The sequence below is a fragment of the Drosophila miranda genome, chromosome XL, assembly GCF_003369915.1.
Source record: "Drosophila miranda strain MSH22 chromosome XL, D.miranda_PacBio2.1, whole genome shotgun sequence".
In the NCBI taxonomy this organism is placed as follows: Eukaryota; Metazoa; Arthropoda; class Insecta; order Diptera; family Drosophilidae; genus Drosophila; species Drosophila miranda.
In genome coordinates, this window is record NC_046673.1 from 3,648,711 (window position 1) to 3,668,095 (window position 19,385).

The 19,385-nt window shown below is 44.4% G+C and overlaps 1 protein-coding gene across 1 annotated transcript in view; it reads right to left on the reverse strand.

Moving 5' to 3' along the window:
* Positions 1-1,585: 1,585 nt before the first annotated feature.
* Positions 1,586-19,385, reverse strand: part of LOC108164758 (proteoglycan 4) — a 47,193-nt gene continuing 29,393 nt past the window's right edge. Inside the window, exons 3-7 of the mRNA XM_017300663.2 lie at positions 9,854-9,983; positions 7,714-7,828; positions 6,654-6,814; positions 6,434-6,573; positions 1,586-6,288 (exon numbers count right to left, since the gene is read on the reverse strand). Coding sequence (XP_017156152.1) covers positions 4,210-6,288; positions 6,434-6,573; positions 6,654-6,814; positions 7,714-7,828; positions 9,854-9,983 — 2,625 coding nt within the window. The 3' untranslated portion in view covers positions 1,586-4,209. The remainder of the gene's footprint in view (positions 6,289-6,433; positions 6,574-6,653; positions 6,815-7,713; positions 7,829-9,853; positions 9,984-19,385) is intronic.

The window sequence follows — 19,385 nt, forward strand, 5'->3', positions numbered from 1 at the left end:
TATTCGCCCTCCTGTTAGATCTCACTATAAAACGTATATCTCAGAATTTCGCCCCACCCCCTTCCGCCCCCACAAAGGACGAAAATCTGTTGCATTCACAATATTGCAGATTCGAGAAAACCAAAAACGCAGAATCATAGATAACGACCATATCTATCAGATTGTTGAGTCTGGATCAGATCAGATAATTTTTATAGCCAAAAGGAACAAATCAATTTGCACTGGCTACGCAGCGCCCGACGTCACGCTCAGACTGATTTTCTGTCTCTCTCGCACGCACTCTTTGTCGTGTCGTTCAATATTCGCGTCGTCTGCCGGAGGAGAGCCATACTGACTAAGTATCGGGTATAAATGTAGAGTTGCGGTGTCCACAGCAACTCACAACGTTCCCCCTCCTTAAATTTTACTTTTTGGAACAGCTAGTATGCCTTTGTACTTATGGAGTGAGCGGGGGAAAATATATAAAAAAGGAGCACCAAAACGTAAAACGTAGAACGAAGGCTTCGGTGCTCAGGATCGTACCCAGCGTGGGACCCACAGCCGATGCCCAAGCTATGGCCAACCAAAACCAGAACCAGGGCATTGGAATTCTCAAGTTGAATACACGAATATTCACGGGGTCTAACTGAGCGAATTACGGACATCGGACATCGGAGAGTGGGCCGAAGAACTGGAGGCCTGTCCAGCAATCCACTGACTTTGATGAATGCAAAGGGACTCGAGAGTAGGATAGATTCGAGGTAGAACCGATACCAGATGGTGCTGGATGGTACCGTATTTTTGGTATCTAAAACGAATCAGTACGATCAACCCCACATTAAGAAGTCGAAATATGTGTGCATTTGCAAAAGGTTTTTTATCGAAGTGCTCAGACATTTTAATTGAAGTACTTATTAAATACTAGCCCACTACGCACTCGCTTCGTTCGTGCATCAACCACCGGCTCACTCGCTTTGCTTGCTCGCGCCAAATCTTTTTTATATAACAGATACTATAAAATATTAAAAAAAAATTCATAAGCCTGTCGAAAAGTTTTGAATTAAGTTAAGTAAATAGCTGCTAAAACTATTTAAAATTATGAAAAACTAAAATTCAAATGTAGCTAAATTTAATACATATATGGTAAGGGTATCCGGGAAGTGTGAGAGCTCGAGACATCGGTGGCGCCAGTTCGACTGGGCTGGACTGGACGTGCTGTGGACTGTCCTGTGCCTTCCAATATACAAAATGCGCCTCGAGCCGCTTTTCACGCGTCGCACACTCACCGCAGACCAAAGAGAAACAGCAAAAACAAGGAAGAAAGAAAAAACGAAATACAAAACGATAAAAAAGCACAAAAAGTGGAAAAAAGTGGAAACAAAATAAAATAAAGTAAAAATTGGCAGAAAAAGGAACGGAGCGCCGGCAAGCCAGAGACCGAGACAAGGCAGTGACAAAGCCTTCAGCTATTAAAGCCTCCTCTCGCCTCTGCCACAATCCCAGTCCAGGGAGATCCACATCCACATCCTGTCTATGGGAATCTATGTTAGTCCAATGCCCAACCCCACTGCCCCCTCCCTCCAAGAAAAATATGTTGGCATTTGTAATTTCGTGAATGGGGTTCTTTTTATTCATAATTCATTACTTGGTTTATATTTATACTATTTACTGGATATTTTCTGTCGTCCTGACTCACCCTGCGTCCTGTGTCCTTCTTCTTACCCAACTTCCAGCTGCAACATCAAAACGGACCCAGGACGACGACGACCCCAACAGATTTTTGTGTTAATCCGCTTCTCTGGGCATTTGCGGCCCGTTACTCTCAAGTACCTAGAAATATTTCTCTACATCAAATGCGTTCTCGTTAATTTGCCATCTCATTGTGAGGACGGGCACGGGGAAGGGGACTCAGCGCCCTCCACTTTGGGTTTTCTGTTCTTTTCGTTAAATTTTAGCTTAATCTTAAGTGTTCTTTGCTTTTCTCTGCTCGACTTTGCTCTCATCATTTGCCAATTTGTCGCAATACTTCGGATAAATTTTCTCAAAATTCCCAAAAGACAAGCGCTTTGCCGCCTGTCACCATCACTTACACAAATTGTATTTGGCTATTACCACGCACAAAAAAAAAATGTGATCTATGTCATATTTTTTTATAATTTATAGTTAAATATGTAATTTGCTTAGCGGCTTTTGTCTCGGATTTCGGTGTACTTGGCGAAAGGAAATGGATTCCGATCGCATGCAATGCTGTGGTAGAACTTTCATTCAAGTGTCGTCAAGAAACCAAAGAGAGCTGAAGGAAAGCTTTTTCTTATGGCTATATCGTTAATAAAATCTTTCATTCTATTCTACATCAGATTCGGAAAAATGGTTCCTTAACCTTTATTTAAGAATTATCTAAAAAAATATGTTGTATGAACAAATCGATATTACTTTTCAATGTACCTAGGGTCTACAAAACGCGGCCAGTAATCAGACTCTGTTTATGATAATATTGGGAAAATGCCCCAAATGAATATCATTTTAAAAGTTTTTGTAAATTTTAGTAAGCCAAAGATAAGTGAAAAGAATAAGATACTTTTTATTTAGGCTTCAGAAAAATGATATAAATATTAACCAATGCAAATGGAAATGCAAATAAAAATAAATAAAGTAATAATATCATGAACATAAAAGAAATTTTAAAAAGAAAATTATACATAAAAATTTTAAAAATCATTCATATTGTGGATATACGGTTGAAAGTAAAACTGCATCCGAAATGCAAGCAGTGAAAACCGTGAAAAGTACATTTAGTTGGAAGAGAGTGAAAGGAAAACGTCGTAAGGCCCGCTCAAGTGCGCGCAAGCCAATGGAAAACGTGAAAAGAGGAAAGTTGGAGCTCTGTAATTGCTTCAGAGTTCTCTACACTCTCCCCCTCACACTCGCACTCACGCTCACACTCGTGTACCGATCTGTCAGTCTCTTCAGCAGGCAATTACATCTCTTTTTTCTTTGACCATCCGTTCCATCTCTTTCTGCCAGTACGAGTATCTGCTCTCCCTGTCGCACAAAGTAGACCGAAATCCGAAAAACAGAGCCCTTATGTATACTGTTTGTAAACACACATTTATGTTTTGTTTTTTTTTTTTCATTTTTTTTTGTTTTTATATTTTCTGTTTGTTTTTATAGTACTTTAGATTTGGCCTTTGCTGTGCACACTATCTCTTTCTGTGTGTGGCTCGCCATCTCTTTCTAGCCAGTTTTCTGTTGCATCGGTTGCAGCTGCTTCAGCTTCTCTGTGGCTTCCATTTCCAGCACTTTCCATTGTTTCTTTTATTCATTTTTGTGGGGCTTTCCTTAAATCCACTGTCCCTTTCCCTTTATCCTGGTATTTCTATTCTATATCTATCTCTCTGCTTTCTCTGTGTCTCTGACTGTTTGTGTGTGTGTGTGTGGTGGTGTGTTGTTTGTTTGTGCGCGTGTTTATATTTGTTTGGTGCTCCTTCCGGTGAAAAATTGACATATTTGGTGCTGCCAACTGGAATCGTCGACTGCCAGCAACTCGAACCGAACTGAAGACTGAGCTAAGTTTTATTTTGGCTGCTTTTCGTATCCGCTTGGCGTTGACTAACAGCTTGGATTTCCGGCATTTTCTGGCTAAGACAGAACACAACAAACACAGAAAAACTTTGGCCGGAATGTGGATATGGATGATGATGATGTGGATGTGGGTGATTGTTGGGTTGAGGTTGAGTCAGGGAAGGGAAAAATGGCTTGGAATGCAATTGCTTGGAGGGGAGCGGATCGAATTGGGGTCGTGCCAACTGATTCAATTTACTGACACTCGGAACTCGAGCTAGCTCTCTCTCTCGCCCCCTCACTCACTTTTCTTTTCCTTCTCTCCATCTCCTTCTGTCATTTTGAAGACCAATTACATGCACAGTTCTTCGGTTTCTTAGGTTAAAGTTGCTTCGGAATGGAGAGAACTTTGCTAACGGTATCAATGGTGCTTGGGGAACAGTTTTTTCCTATTTTGTTTGTGTGTATGTGCGCGCACTCGCGTGTGTGTGTGTGAGTGGCGGAAATGGGTGTTAACAGTTACTGTTAAGGCTACGATTACGGTTACTGGGGAGTGCTACTGCTACTGCTGCTGCTGCTGCTGCTATGGATGCTGTTGAGGCTGATGCTTCTGCCGATGCCGTTGCCGATGCCCCTTACTCTGCCTCTGCCTCTGTCTCTGCCTCTGCTCTATCCCAGGATCTTCTTGAAATAGCTAACAGTTTCCGGCTTTGTCAGCGAGCGTCGTCGATTGGGCTTGAATGGCGCCTCAGTTTCCTCCTCCAGGAAGTTGTGTCTTGTTGTGGCTGCCTCTTCCTCTGCCCCATCCTTCTCACCGTCATTGATATCTTTCTCTTTCTCTCTATCTTCTACATTCTTCTTAGCGCCCTTTCCGGCTGACATTTCAGCCCCATCCTTTGCTGCAACTGTGTTTGGCTTTGATGTTGGTCTAGCTGAAATTTTTGGTGTAGTTATCCGTGAAGTGGAAGTTATTGCTTCATTTGGAGTTGTTGATGCTGCCATTGGTGTTGTTGGGGTTGCTTTTGGTGTTGCTCTTGGTGTAGCTATTGGTGTAGCTATTGGTGTTGTTCGTGCAGCCATTGGTGTTGTTGAGGTTGCTGCAGATGCGTCGGTTGGTGTTTCCCTAGCAGTTGTTGGTGCAACTGTATTTGTCGCTGTTGTGGCAGCAGCTGTTGCATTCAAGTTGTATATATTTGCTGCGGTTGGCTTTACATCGTTTTCATTTTCTGCTGCACGTGTTGTTGTTGTTGTTGTTGTTGCCGTTGCTTTTGCTGCCTTTGTTACTGTTGTTGGTATTGCGAAAATCTCCTGTTTGGTGGTGTCTTTAGCTACTTTCACGCCTGTCCCGACTCCATCCACTGCCACACTTTGCGACTTGACTTGACTTGCTGTTGTCACCTGCACACTGTCTGGTATACCTGCTGGCGTTGCTGTTGCTGTGGCTGCCACTGTAGATGTTGCCACTGCGTCTGTGTCTGCTGTTGCTGCTGTTGCTGCTGTGAGCCCCGTTAATGACATGATTGTTGACGGCTGCTCCTTCTCCTCCTGCTCCTCCTTTACGGGTGCTTTTGTTGTCGGCGCTGGTGTTGTTGGGGATGTTGCCGCTGTGGTGCCATGTACTGGTTTATGGTCGCTGTGATCGACATGCTCCTGGTTCCCATGTCTGGTTGGTGGCACATAGTGCGACTTCACCAGCAGCATGGGCGGAATGAAGTGCGAGTTGTCCGCGGACTCCTTGACGTGTGTAGCATGCAACGGTGGCAGCTGCTGCAATGTGGAGCCATCGTCTCCACTGTGCGGAGTCTGCTGGTGCGTGTGCTGCTGTTGTTGCACTGGATGTATGGGATGGCCCAGGTTGTTGCCGGGCGGCACCATTGATGTCGTTCCCATCGATGACGGGCTGTCAGTTGTCGCTGTTGTTGTTGTTGTTGAACTTGTTGGCACTTCAGTTGTTTTTGTAGTGGTTGTTGGCAGCTCAGTGGTTGTTGTTGTTGTGGTTGTTGTAGTTTTGGTCGTTGTTCCAAGTGTGGGAGTTGTTATAGGGGCTTGAGTCATCGTGGTGTCGACGGCCATTGCGGCGGTCCGTGATGTTCCAGCCGTTTGAGCTTCAGTGGTTGTCGTTACTGCCGCTTCGACTATGGGCGGCATGGTCCTCAGGTCCTGCGGAAGGATCTTCTTCTTGTGAGGCAAGTGTTGAAATATCTCGTTTGACGCATCACTGTTGCTCTCGTCCATTGCATCGGCTATGTTTGGTGGCAGCTGCTCCTCACTGAGAGCCGGCTGGTCGCCCATCATCATCTCTTCCAGCAGCCTCTTGCTGGTCGTCGGCTTCTGTTTCTGCAGTTGTTGCTGTATCTTCGGAATAAACTCCGGGGTGTTGGCCTTCTTGGCGGATTTTTTCACCGGCTTGGGGATCTCATCTGGTATGCGGTAGAGTCCGGAGAGGGATACGGAGCCGGGGGCATCGGCCTGCATGAACTCGGCCAGACCGAACCGCTCGTTCAGCGGGAATGGGGGCAGAGTCGGCACCAGGGGCACCAGAGGCGGCGCCACCTCAATGTTGATGGCCATGCCTCTGCGTCCGTTGTAATTGGGCAGCAGATCGATGTCGTTGTTCTCGTTGTTATCCGTCCGGATGTTGTTGATAATCTGCAGCGACTTGAAGTGCGAGTTGGTTATATCGTTGATGCGCTGCGCCTCCAGTCGCTCCTTAGGACAGATCAGCTTCCGGACGGCCCGATCACGATCCTGCAAATCAGATCAGACAATTCAAAACAAAACAAATTATATTGCGAACTACCAATAGAGCAGCGTTTCGATAGATCGGAGAATAATGCTCTCCCCCTTATCTTTAAGAAAGAGAGAAAGAAAAATAATGGTGGATGGGACTCACCTCCTTTCCTTTGCAGGTGTGTCTCAGAAGGCCCTCCTCCTGGCAGTTACGGATAAGCTCTATGCTGGCCGTGTCCGCCATGTACTGCATGGTCAGGTTGGGCATGTCCTTCAGAATGCAAGCGTCCGCCCAGCTGGGTACTGATTGAATCAAGCAAAAATTTACCGAAAATTGCGTAAGCTTCACTCAGATCTCCCTCGCACCCCTCATGAGCACTTACCTGGCATCTCGCACAGGAAGGAAGCCGTTTCGGGGCCACCGCAGCGCAGAGCGTGCCAACGGTAATCGCGTATGGGGTCAATAACGGCGCAAAGCGGGGCATCCATCAGTGGCAACGACTCGGCCCAGTAACCAGTGTCGGCCACCAGAGGACGCGAGTTCCTGTTCCCCAAAGCACAAGATGAGCAATTTCAATCGGGTATTATTATCAGACTATCTTTCATTCATTTGTACGTCATTATAATCTATTTACTAATCTTAGCTATATCCTTTATCACCTTTCTTAGAAATAAGATGATCAAACTTGTATTCTATTAATAAGTTATTAATCCATCATTTATTTTCTGCTCAAGCTTCACAAAGTGAAATCATTCTTATTTCTTCTTATTATTATCTGTCTTATGTCAACTGTATCAAAATCTTGTACCTCGGTGTTTGGGCAACAACTGCTCCCAAACGGCTCGACCGTTGGTATGAGAGTAGGGACTTAAGTATTATTTATTTTGGAGTTAGCTTCGTGCCTAAGGGATCGCGCACACTCGAGCTTAAAGAAGAGCTGAAAGCGGAGCTGATCTGAGAGCTTTTTGCACATCGAATCAGCCAGCAGGTGCGTTCAAACAAGAACAAATCATGACATCGATCGGATCAACAGAAATAGTTCGTAATACGGCGGAGAATTGTTTGCCCGATCCGTACTGTCTGAAATTCCTTTACGTGTATTTCTTCTCTTCTTTTAGTCATCCATCTTCATTTATAAAATTGAATTAAAAATGTTTGTATCTTCAGTATCTTTCCTATCTCCAAAAATCACTTTCCAAATTAGTAGTGTTGGTTTTGCATGCAACTACAACGGAATTGTGGCACCGAGCTCGAAACACAGAGTCCACGCAGTCATAGATCCATCCTAGCCGGCTAGGGACCCTTCTATACACATGTCGGCCCTAACAGGTTGCACAATTGTTACAAAACGGCTTTCAGCTGTCTGAGTCTCTGTTCCGAAAGCTCTTTTCTGTGTTTTTGCGTGACGTGTGCCGTGCAGTGTTGCTTGCCGTAGTACTTACGACCACATAAAACGATCCGAGTTCTGCGGTCGCATGAGACCAATCCAAACGATGTCGTTCACATCCAATTCCCTCAGCAGGTCGCGCGTTGCATCGAATTGAAAACTGTTGTCGACTGTTTGGTGGGTGGGGATACACACACACACACACACGGAAAAGCAGTGGGGAAGATAAAGAGAGCAGAAAGAGGGGAGAGAAGAGAGGGGGAGAATGAATAGTTAAAATGAAAACGAGACGACAAATGGTTTTTGTTTGTTCTACACAAGAGTATACGTATTTCTATTAAATTCGCTTCGTCTATTGTTTTGCTGGTGTTGATTTGTTCTGGCTTTTGTTTCGGTTGATTTTATTTTTTATATATGTACATATATACGTGTTTGTTGTAAAAACGGGGTAGGAGCCAGGAGCCAGGAGCGAGAACCCGGCAATCCACTCATGGCATATCCCAATGCCATCCCTCCAGTGACAACACAAATTGTTAACAAAACGCTGTTGGAAATTATTTGTGTTTTTGTTTTTGTTTCTATTTTAAAATTGTTGTTTTTGTCGTTAGTGCCTCCTCTGTTTTCGTTGCTGTTTGCTGTTTGCTATTGCTATTTTGCCTTTGTTGTAAGAGTGTTTCCCCCTCATGTTCAGCGCCCCGCCCCGCATCGAACATTTGCATCCCTGGCTTGCCAACAATTATTCTACGCCCACGCTGAGTCTACACTGAATGAATCTTTCTCTCTCTCTCTCTCTCTCTCAGTCCGGCTTTGACCATTCGTTTGCCAAAACAATGAGCACACGAATCGAGGCAGAATGGGTATGAGGGGGGATGAACGTGATGTCCAATGATCCCTGAACTTTTGACCCTATCAAACTGGAGCTTGGACCCTTTGTAAAGACAGCGAGGGCAGAGCGATTGTCTTTAGATTTCTAATGACGGGGATACAAATACCAATCGAAGTCCCCCTGAACTCCATAATGAATCCAAATATTTAGGAGATAAGAAACGTATTTTTACAAACGATTTCCATCAGGAGAAGCTTCCAAAGAAGATCTGCCTAGAGAGACACCGTTATGGAGAGAGACTGTTCTCACCACTAACGCTCTTTCTTTCCCACGTCCTCCTGCCTAGAAATTTCACACTCATGAATAGTTATTCTGCTATGTGTCCAACCAATTTCCCGGCAACATTTTGCGGTATTATCCAAGCGGTCGATGAGCCATTTGAGCGCTTGTGCTATACTGATTTAGCTGCACTGAGCTGTTTGGCTATCTTCATCTGACCCCAATCTTCCCTGTCCCCCCGTCCGACCCGCTCAAAGCTGGCCCCCAACCATCCACTGCCCCGCTCCTCTCTTGGCACTGCAGCGACAGCATTTGTCAGAGGGATTTATTGTGTTATGCGGATGGCATGGTGGTGCGATGCGATGGGATGGTGTTCTGGCCAGGGGGGGACACCCGGTATTTACATGGCAAATGCAAACCGAAAGCAATGCGGTAAATGAGAAGGAAGGGAGAGTGTATTGAGGATGGGGGACGCTCAGGAAAAGCTTTTGGGGCCTGGCCACATAAAAGACTCGACTGTGGCTGCGTCACTTTGCTGTCATTCCATTCATTTGTGAGCGACAATAGCAGCCCAGCCTCACACCGTCGGCCTTCGTTTATCACCATGGGCTCTTCTCCCATCTAACATCTCCTGCCGTCTGCTGCCTGCCTCCTGCCTCCTTCAAGCCTTGGCCAGGTTCCTAAATGCATTCATTTGGCACTAGGTGACACAGCCAACAGCAGCCGCCTCCGCCTCCGCCTTTCGTCTCGTCCTTCATTCTCTCATTCTCGGCTGTGTCCGTTGTCACAACAGCTGCCGGACATTTGTAATAATGTGCAATCCTTCTTCGCCGCACTCACCCCTTATTTTAACCCTATTCAGACCTGTTTTCACCGTCTTTCCTTTCCACCCTCATTCTCGGTGCTGTCACTGGGCTTATTTGCATTCCACATTTTGTTAGCGTTAGGAATTCTTCATCCGTATTCTAGCTTTCGCTCTCTCTCTCTCGCTCTAGACTTGGACTTACTGTTTGGCTTTCATTAGTTTCTCTAGCCCTGGCCATGGCCCTACCCTTCCTCCGCTGACTGTTAATCGTCAGCTGTCGCTTACCTGTCACCAGATTGGCATGATGAAACTGGCAGACGGCATCTGCCTCGAACCAGGAGATGCGATCGCGGAAAAAGCGATAGAAGACATTCAGGCCCTCTTGTGGCATGGTCCAAGTGTTGCTCACGTTCACCTGTAAGGACAAAAATAGAGACCGGAAGGGGGTTGAGTGACGGTATATTTGTATGCGACCACCGTGCGTATACCTTATGCATTAAGCATACGCCTCGTGGCCCCCGTAAAGCGTTTACATTTTTAATGCCTCTGAATCTCTCGCTCACGTGTAGTGAGTGTTGGGCTGTGTTGTGTTGTGCGGCCTGTGTGGGTGTGGGTGTGTATGTGTGTGTGTGGGGTTGTGCGCTTGGCACTCGGTGTTGGGATTCTACGACATTAAAAATACATACAACAAAACACACGCGCACAGTTGCTTAGGTGAAGGAGGACGCAGAGGCAGAGGAGGAGGGTTGATGTAAAATCTGCTTTGAAGCTTGTGCCCATATATTTCATTAGAGCAGGCAAAGGAACCGGCACCGGCACCGGCACTGGCACCAGAGGAGCTGCCGAAGCTGGGTCCGGAGAGGAGGAACAGAGTCCACAAGGCAACGTCATGGCACCATACGACAACCTTCCTTGCCTCAAGAGAGAGATTCAAAAAATGTTCTTTGTAGCAGCCGCGTGCTGAGACCGAAACCAGCAGCAGGGGAGAAATGTTGGGCACTCATTCCTGCCCCCTGCCTCCTGCCTCCAGCCACTGTTTCACAACTCATGACTCTGCCTCCTGCGCTAGCCCCTTGTTGCTGGTCCTCTTTTTGGGAATGGAGTGACAGGCATTGCTGTTCTTACATTAACTAATTAGGAGCAGAGGCTGGAGCATAAGAAAGCACATGCTCATACATACTTAAGTACATATGTACTAGTATATATGCAAAAAATGTATCCTTATAAAGTATAAATCCCCGAAATGCCGAAATTTTAGATGAGGTACCTTTCCGGATGGAATCAAACAGAAATTTAAGTGAGGAAGAGAATCCCTGATCAGTGTGAGCGTAGTACCCAGCTAAGATCTTTGAATTTGTTTTTTACCTGTTTTTTGGCTCTACCTGAAGATATACAAGTAATCTCAAAAATTTGTGGCAGACTTTAGTGGCATTATATCCGAGCAATAAAAGCCATTAACAAATAAAATTGTTCAAATTATGCCGAAGGTATTAGTCAAGGATACAAGTCTGTTGATGTTGATGCGAGTTGAGTTGAGTTGTAAATTCGAACGGTTTTATTTTCAAAACTTATGCACCATATACAGGAAACTAGAATCTATTTACAAATAATACCAACGCTAAGAAAAGGAGGTCATGTGCGGTTGTGTGGACTTATTAAAAAAATATTCACTCATCGGGTTTTTTTTTGCACGCAGAACATTGTCCATGGAAAATAGACAAGAAATGGCCAGAGAGGCAGCATGGGTACAAAGTTCTTGTTCATACGAACAAAGTTCCCATCACGAAATGCACAAAAACTAGTTCCGATACTTTTTATGCAATCCAGAAAAGATGCAATTTACACTTGAATTTATTTTCATTTATTTATTATTATTTATTTATTTTTCTAGCCTGAAGTATACTAAGCTCACATCGGATAGTCTAGCCGCTTCGTTTAGATGATTGGACAACCAATTATTGTATCGAATACTTTAATGGTTTACTTGATCCACAATTTTAGGGATGTGGCGATCTCTTTCGAGCTTTGAGGTCCGAACAAACCAAGGAGTACCTTAGAGTCATCGCTGCATGATTTTAATATTTTTATACCCGATACTCAAAATGAGTATTGGGGTATATTAGATTTGTGGTAAAAGTGGATGTGTGTAACGTCCAGAAGGAATCGTTTCCGACCCCATAAAGTATATATATTCTTGATCAGCATCAATAGCCGAGTCGATTGAGCCATGTCTGTCTGTCCGTCTGTCCGTCCGTCCGTCTGTCCGTCTGTCCGTCCGTCCGTCTGTCCGTCCCCTTCAGCGCCTAGTGCTCAAAGACTATAAGAGCTAGAGCAACGATGTTTTGGATCCATACTTCTGTGATATGTCACTGCTACAAAAATATTTCAAAACTTCGCCCCGCCCACTGCCGCCCCCACAAAGGGCGAAAATCTGTGGTATCCACAATTTCGACGGTACGAGAAAACTAAAAACGCAGAATCGTAGAAGATGACTATATCTTCTAAAATGCAAAATCTGAACCAGATCGTATCATTATTATAGCCAAAATCAAGAAAACAATTTCATTCTTTCTCGCTCTCTCTAACACACAGGTTTCATGGTCGGTTTTGCCAATTGCAAAATATGAGTTCAAGGATCTCAGAACCTATAAGAGCCAGGGCAACCAATTTTGGTATCCACACTCTTGTGATATCGGACCTTGACCGTTTTGTATCAAAATTTCGCCACACCCCCTTCCGGCCCCGCAAAGGACGAAAATCTGGGGCATCCACAAATCTCAGAGACTATTAAGGCTAGAGTAACCAAATTTGGTATTCGCACTCCTGTTAGATCTCACTATAAAACGTATATCTCAAAATTTCGCCCCACCCCCTTCCGCCCCCACAAAGAACGAAAATCTGTTGCATCCACAATATTGCAGATTCGAGAAAACTAAGAACGCAGAATCATAGATAATGATCATGTCTATCAGATTACTGAATCTGGATCAGATCAAATCATTTTTATAGCCAAAGGGAACAAATCAATTTGCAGTGGCCACGCAGCGGCGACGTCACGCTCAGACTGATTTTCTGTCTCTCTCGCACGCACTCTTTGTCGTGTCGTTTAATATTCGCGGCGTCTGCCGGAGGAGAGCCATACTGACTTAGTATCGGGTATAACCGTAGAGTTGCGGTGTCGTTCCCCCTCGTTATTTCAGAAATCACGACATTGAGTGTAACAATGAATGTTATTTGACTCAGGAACGATTTTGTGACTGTATACTGCGGGTGGGTAAGAGAAATTTTGGTATGTATAAATGGCCTTGTGCCTGTTTTTGTCAATTAGCAATTTTGCTTGGTCTGATTAGCATTGCGAATATGAGGAGCAACTCTATGTACTTCTTCCGGAGTCCCGTGCTGTCTTCGAAGTCCTAATTGGCGGGAATCCAGTGAAACCAATGTTAACAGACAGGAATGCTGGCCATAAATTATGGCAATCATTTTTTCTCCCATCCTTCGCGTACTTTTTCTCTTTTATCCCTCTCCCCTGATCTGGTGGATGATTCAACATTGCCTATACGCCCTGCGTTGGGGTACCAATGAGAATAGGGTGGGGGAGGGAAGTCAAGCATAACAGAGCAGGCATTTCATTAACTTAATTAACATTTAATTGAAAAATTAAAAAAAAAACTTTTTTCTCTGTCCACAGAATGCGGGCAGGGCGCGCTTTCATCTCTTAATTGATGCGCAAAAAAATGCCATCAGCCATAAAATGAAAGCCGAAGAAAAATAGGATGAATCAGGGTGCAGGGAGGGTGCAGGGAGGGTTGGCTACTTTGATAAATAAGAGATTTGATGGTGAATATAAACAAAAAGGGGGCGATAAACACGCCAGAAGGGAGGGGAGTGCACCCTGGGTAAGTCACTTATCAGTCGATTAACTTTGTTTTTGTATCAATAATCACTCAAAGTATATCTTTGGCAATTTAATTCACTCACTGCCTTTGTAATTAATCCGCGTATGTAATGAATTTAGAAGTACTAAGAGAATACATTTATGACTGTAATTATGGGACCATAATTCGATATTTCGAAATTTTATATATATGTATATATCTGGGTCTAACAGGCTGTTTGCAGCTGCTTGTTGGTGAAGGGTAAGGTGCAGGAGCAGCCCACAAATGTTTCCGCGACCTGTCTGTGTGTCCTGTACGTGGAGTTATGGGATTATCAATTATTCAGAGAAAATCGTTGCATTCATAATAAGTCAATTATAGGCACAGAAAAAATTCATCAAAAACTGAGTGGAATTACAAATGCGCTTCATTGTCCGTGAAATTGGAATCAAATTACTATCAAACGAGGGGGAACGTTGTGAGTCGCTGCTATGGTCAGTATCGCTCCTCTTCTCCAGAGGGCGCACATATAGCTCTGCCAAGAGTGTGTGAGAGAAAGAGAGAGAATGAGTAAGAGCGTGACCACGCTATGTTGCCACTGAAATTTAATATGTTCCGTCTGGCTATAATAATAGCCCGAACTGATTCAGATTCTGCAGTCTGGAAGATATGGTAATTTTCTATGATTCGGCGTTTTTGGTTTTCTCCTATCTTCAAAATTGTGGATGCCACCGACTTTCGCCTTTTTTCGGGGCGTAAAACTTGCTTCAGTGTGATATCACAGGAGTCTGGATACAGAATTTCGTTGCTGTAGCTCTTATTGTCTCTGAGAAGTAGGCTTCAAGCAAGACGGAAAGACGGGTGGCCAGATATGGCTCTAACGACTCGGCTATTGATGCTGATCAAGAATATATATACTTTATGTGGTCGGAAACGCTACTATCTGTGCGTTACACATATCCATTTTGTGCACAGACTTTGATTACGGTGCTATAAGACCCAGTATTGTCTTGGAAAAAATACTCCTACGACTATGTACGTTTTTTCTTAAATATCAAAATTTAGTCCGCTTTAGATGAGTATACAAATTTAGCGGAAGGGAAATAACAGATTTGTGGTATAAGTCGAGAAACCAGATATAGTATATATGTATGTATCTGTAAGTATGCATATCGTACAGAGATGGAACCAACATCAGAAGAATCAACCTGAGGAACAGCAGCAATTAGCAAACTAGCAAAGTAGAAGCAATTTGAGCAACATCCAGCCACAGGACCAGCTGCAGGGGCAAAGGCAGTAGTAGAGGCAGCAGCTGCTCTGTTCCCGCTGTCTGTTGACTTTTCTATTTTCTTTTTCACTCGCTGTCTTGTTTTTTTTGTGTCTTGCTTTTTGGACACTCGAAAACAGTTCCCTGACTGCTTCTTTGCCTCCTGCTGCTCCTTTCGGCCCTACTTTGGCTGCTTCTCCCGCTGCCTGTTGCCTGATGTTGTCGATGCTTCTGCTGCTGATGCTGTTGTTTGTCCGCTGCTGCTGCTACTGCTGCTGCTGTTCTCTCGTTATTCTTTGTTTGTAATTATGATGAAGACATCACTAAGGATGCTTTAGCGGGGCATACTGTTGCAAGGGGACTACAAATTAAACAAAAGAATGAGTGAAAGCACAAAGCGCTGCAAAAGACATTTTTTTTCTTTGTATAATTTAAGTATTTGCATTTTATGAGCGTTAAATAAGAGATGGGCAAGAGAGGGGCAAAGATGAGAATACATAGGGTAAAGGAGAAGTCGTGGAAACTATCCGGGTGGGCCAGGCAGTGTTTTCCCTGAAAAAAGGCGACAAGAGTATGCAGCAGAAAGGTGCTGAAAGATCACTGAAAAATCTCCCCTTCGTTTAGGGAAAAAGCTCAAATGGAGTAAAAAATGCGGTCCATAAATGAGGACCGCAGATCTTCGAGCGTGTTGGGCTTTAGCCACAATGTGTAGCTAAGAATAACACCCAAGAAGTGAGGAAAATATCGACTCGGCTATTGATGCTGATCAAGAATATATATACTTTATGTGGTCGGAAACGCTACTATCTGTGCGTTACACATATCCATTTTGTGCACAGACTTTGATTACGGTGCTATAAGACCCAGTATTGTCTTGGAAAAAATACTCCTACGACTATGTACGTTTTTTCTTAAATATCAAAATTTAGTCCGCTTTAGATGAGTATACAAATTTAGCGGAAGGGAAATAACAGATTTGTGGTATAAGTCGAGAAACCAGATATAGTATATATGTATGTATCTGTAAGTATGCATATCGTACAGAGATGGAACCAACATCAGAAGAATCAACCTGAGGAACAGCAGCAATTAGCAAACTAGCAAAGTAGAAGCAATTTGAGCAACATCCAGCCACAGGACCAGCTGCAGGGGCAAAGGCAGTAGTAGAGGCAGCAGCTGCTCTGTTCCCGCTGTCTGTTGACTTTTCTATTTTCTTTTTCACTCGCTGTCTTGTTTTTTTTGTGTCTTGCTTTTTGGACACTCGAAAACAGTTCCCTGACTGCTTCTTTGCCTCCTGCTGCTCCTTTCGGCCCTACTTTGGCTGCTTCTCCCGCTGCCTGTTGCCTGATGTTGTCGATGCTTCTGCTGCTGATGCTGTTGTTTGTCCGCTGCTGCTGCTACTGCTGCTGCTGTTCTCTCGTTATTCTTTGTTTGTAATTATGATGAAGACATCACTAAGGATGCTTTAGCGGGGCATACTGTTGCAAGGGGACTACAAATTAAACAAAAGAATGAGTGAAAGCACAAAGCGCTGCAAAAGACATTTTTTTTCTTTGTATAATTTAAGTATTTGCATTTTATGAGCGTTAAATAAGAGATGGGCAAGAGAGGGGCAAAGATGAGAATACATAGGGTAAAGGAGAAGTCGTGGAAACTATCCGGGTGGGCCAGGCAGTGTTTTCCCTGAAAAAAGGCGACAAGAGTATGCAGCAGAAAGGTGCTGAAAGATCACTGAAAAATCTCCCCTTCGTTTAGGGAAAAAGCTCAAATGGAGTAAAAAATGCGGTCCATAAATGAGGACCGCAGATCTTCGAGCGTGTTGGGCTTTAGCCACAATGTGTAGCTAAGAATAACACCCAAGAAGTGAGGAAAATATCACGAAATTTTCCTGGAAAACCAAAAGCATTCACACTCTGTCAGTGCTGATCCATAACAAATGGTGAATGCATTATGTTAGTGGATTCACACCATTCAACAGTGTTCGAGGGGCTGTCTCTCCTCATTTTCCTGAGCTTTATTGGTTTCTTTTTTGTTGTTGTATGTACTCGTATTCGAATTTCGAATATAAAATGAGGTAGGAGGAGAAGGTGGAGGGACAACACACACAATCTGCGTTGGCGGCATCAGCCTCAAGTGGCAGCCTCAATTTGTAATATGCCACAACAATCGTTGCCCCACCTTTCGACCAGATGGCTGGCTCCACCTGTGTTCGAGTGAATCGTGAGTAAATCAAGAGTATCTTGCTCATATATGTATAAATATGATAGGTGTATGTGCAGATGTATGCTAATGCGCAGAATTAGCTCTGAACAGCACAGTAGCATCATCGGCGTTTCAAAATCAAATACGAGTACGCGCTAGATCCACGGAAAGAACAGAGGGAAACAAGATACCACTATGCCGTAATGCTATGCGGCATATAGTGAGTGGGTAGGGTACTCGGTAGTAGCAATCCTTTTGATGTATTCGAATATCTTATGGCCCTCACAGAGCTCGAATTTCTTCGCCTGTCACTCTCCGCTAAAACTCCGCCACGGTCGGTCACCTTTAACACATTATACTTTATACTTCGCCGTGTCATTTCTCATCTTCTTCTCCGAAATTGGGGCCAGTGTCACATATGTGCGATACAACATCTGCCGCGACACTTTGGTTAGAACAAGAAAGCGGCCAAGTCAAGTGGTTTACTCCACGGAATATTTATGAATTAGCAATGCGATTTTTGAATTTGATTTTCATTCTCTCTTTTGGCCGTTTGGGTTTTCCCTTCACTTTCATCCTTCCATTCTTTTTTTTATAGCCTCACCTTATTCGACTTATGTATGTGTTTGATGATTTACACTCCATTATGCTAATGAGTCATCTGCGGAGAGGTGGGTGGTGCCAAGGGGGAGGCATTACAGTATATACTCTTGATGGCAATCATTTGGGCCTACATTGCGTATGAGCGATGACAGGATGAGGATGATGGGTGGGATGGGGAGGATGGGAGTTCGTACAATAGTGGAAAGAGTGGAGTGTTCTGGGGAGTTCCAGCTATCTCGATTGCCAATCAAAAATGCGATTGAGTTGAAGTTGCTGAGGAGTACGAAAGGATAAGGGACACAACAGCAGAACAGTAGTAATGCGCCTGGGAAAAAGCTCGCAGAAGAGTACTGAGGATGAGTAGCATGGAGACCGTAAGTACCTTCAGCTCAGACCCTGTCTCCTCCGTTAGCTGCTCAATTTGTCGGAGCTCGGGAATATCGAGCATCCTTGATAAATGTCGAGTGCCAATTGTGTAAGTTGTCGACACCCCCACCTATTTCCCGCGCCCAGCAGGCAGGTACTTCAAGCTATCAAGGAATGTAGAGCGCAGGGTGGACCGGAACCGATTTTAGCAAAGGTTGTGGTGTTTATAAATAACGCTGCTCGTACGAAGAATATGCACTGAAACAGAAAAAAGTTAAAACGAGACCGTGACCCTTTCCTTCATTTAAAAAATCGCGATGTCACATTGCCACTGTAATGTCCTTGGCGGGCTACTGCCCTAAGCCCGCCTCCACTCCTTCATATCCTCCCCGATCCCCACAGTGGAACATGCAATTGTAACAGACTGTGCTCCTGCTCCTCCTGCTCGTCGGTCTCATCCTCTCGCTGACTACAATAAGCAACTCGGGACAACGACAACTCCCCCACCGAGACAAGAGAGGCAGCCGAGACATGGCAGGACAGGAGAAAGGGATAAGGGGGGTGAACAGTGTCACGGGCAGGCCAAAGAAAATGGCAGGCGAAGCTGCAGCTGTCAACTGTCGCGCTTGCTTACATGCACAGAAAATTTATTAAAATTGAAGACAGCAAGACAACGACAACCTGCACTGCGAACGGGCCCGCTTGTCAGTTTGCCACTCAGTCAGTCATGCAGTCAGTCTGTTTGTCGGCTTAGAGATGGGATCGTGACACGAGAGATTCCAGGGGGAAAAGGAAGCAGATGGACTCTGCTTAATGGACAGCAAAGCAGATAGAGGAATTAATAAAAATGCAATCTGGAAAGTCAATCATGGTCCAAGACAAATGGGTGTAGCAAGCGTCCAAGGATACAAAACAGAATATAAATAAAAAGGTATAAGAGATGAGTGCGTGACACGAATTTGCGAAGAGTCAAATAGACAGAATACTCAATCAGAGGACAGAGAAGAGCAGAGAGCAGAGAAGGAAAATAGTAATCACGATGTAATATAATAGTTACGAATAAGGTAGAGGGATACTTACAGCATTGGATACAATAAATTAGAGATGAGAGCGTGACGACGTTCATTTTCGAATGGTGAATGGAACAGGAACAGCAGCAAAAATATATAAGGCGAAAGCGAGTCAACGATAGCACGACATGGCGCAAGTGCAAGTCGCACTAGCCCCAAGGTTAACATCGTACTTTGTGGTGCATCGCCTAATCCTTGCGCTACCTTCGAGTCAATGTGAATTATATTTGGGCACTTAAGTCAACTCTCCTCGCACCACAAGCCCCCCAGCAAAGAGCCCAGAGCCCAGAACATAGAACCCACAAGCCAACATCCACATGAGGATGAGGCTGACGAACAGAATGAAGAGCATGTGGCAGGTACCACCTCAGTCAGTGTTTCTCTTGTTTCTCCCTTTGTGTGAATTTTACGGCGCTTTTACTTTTTGCAAC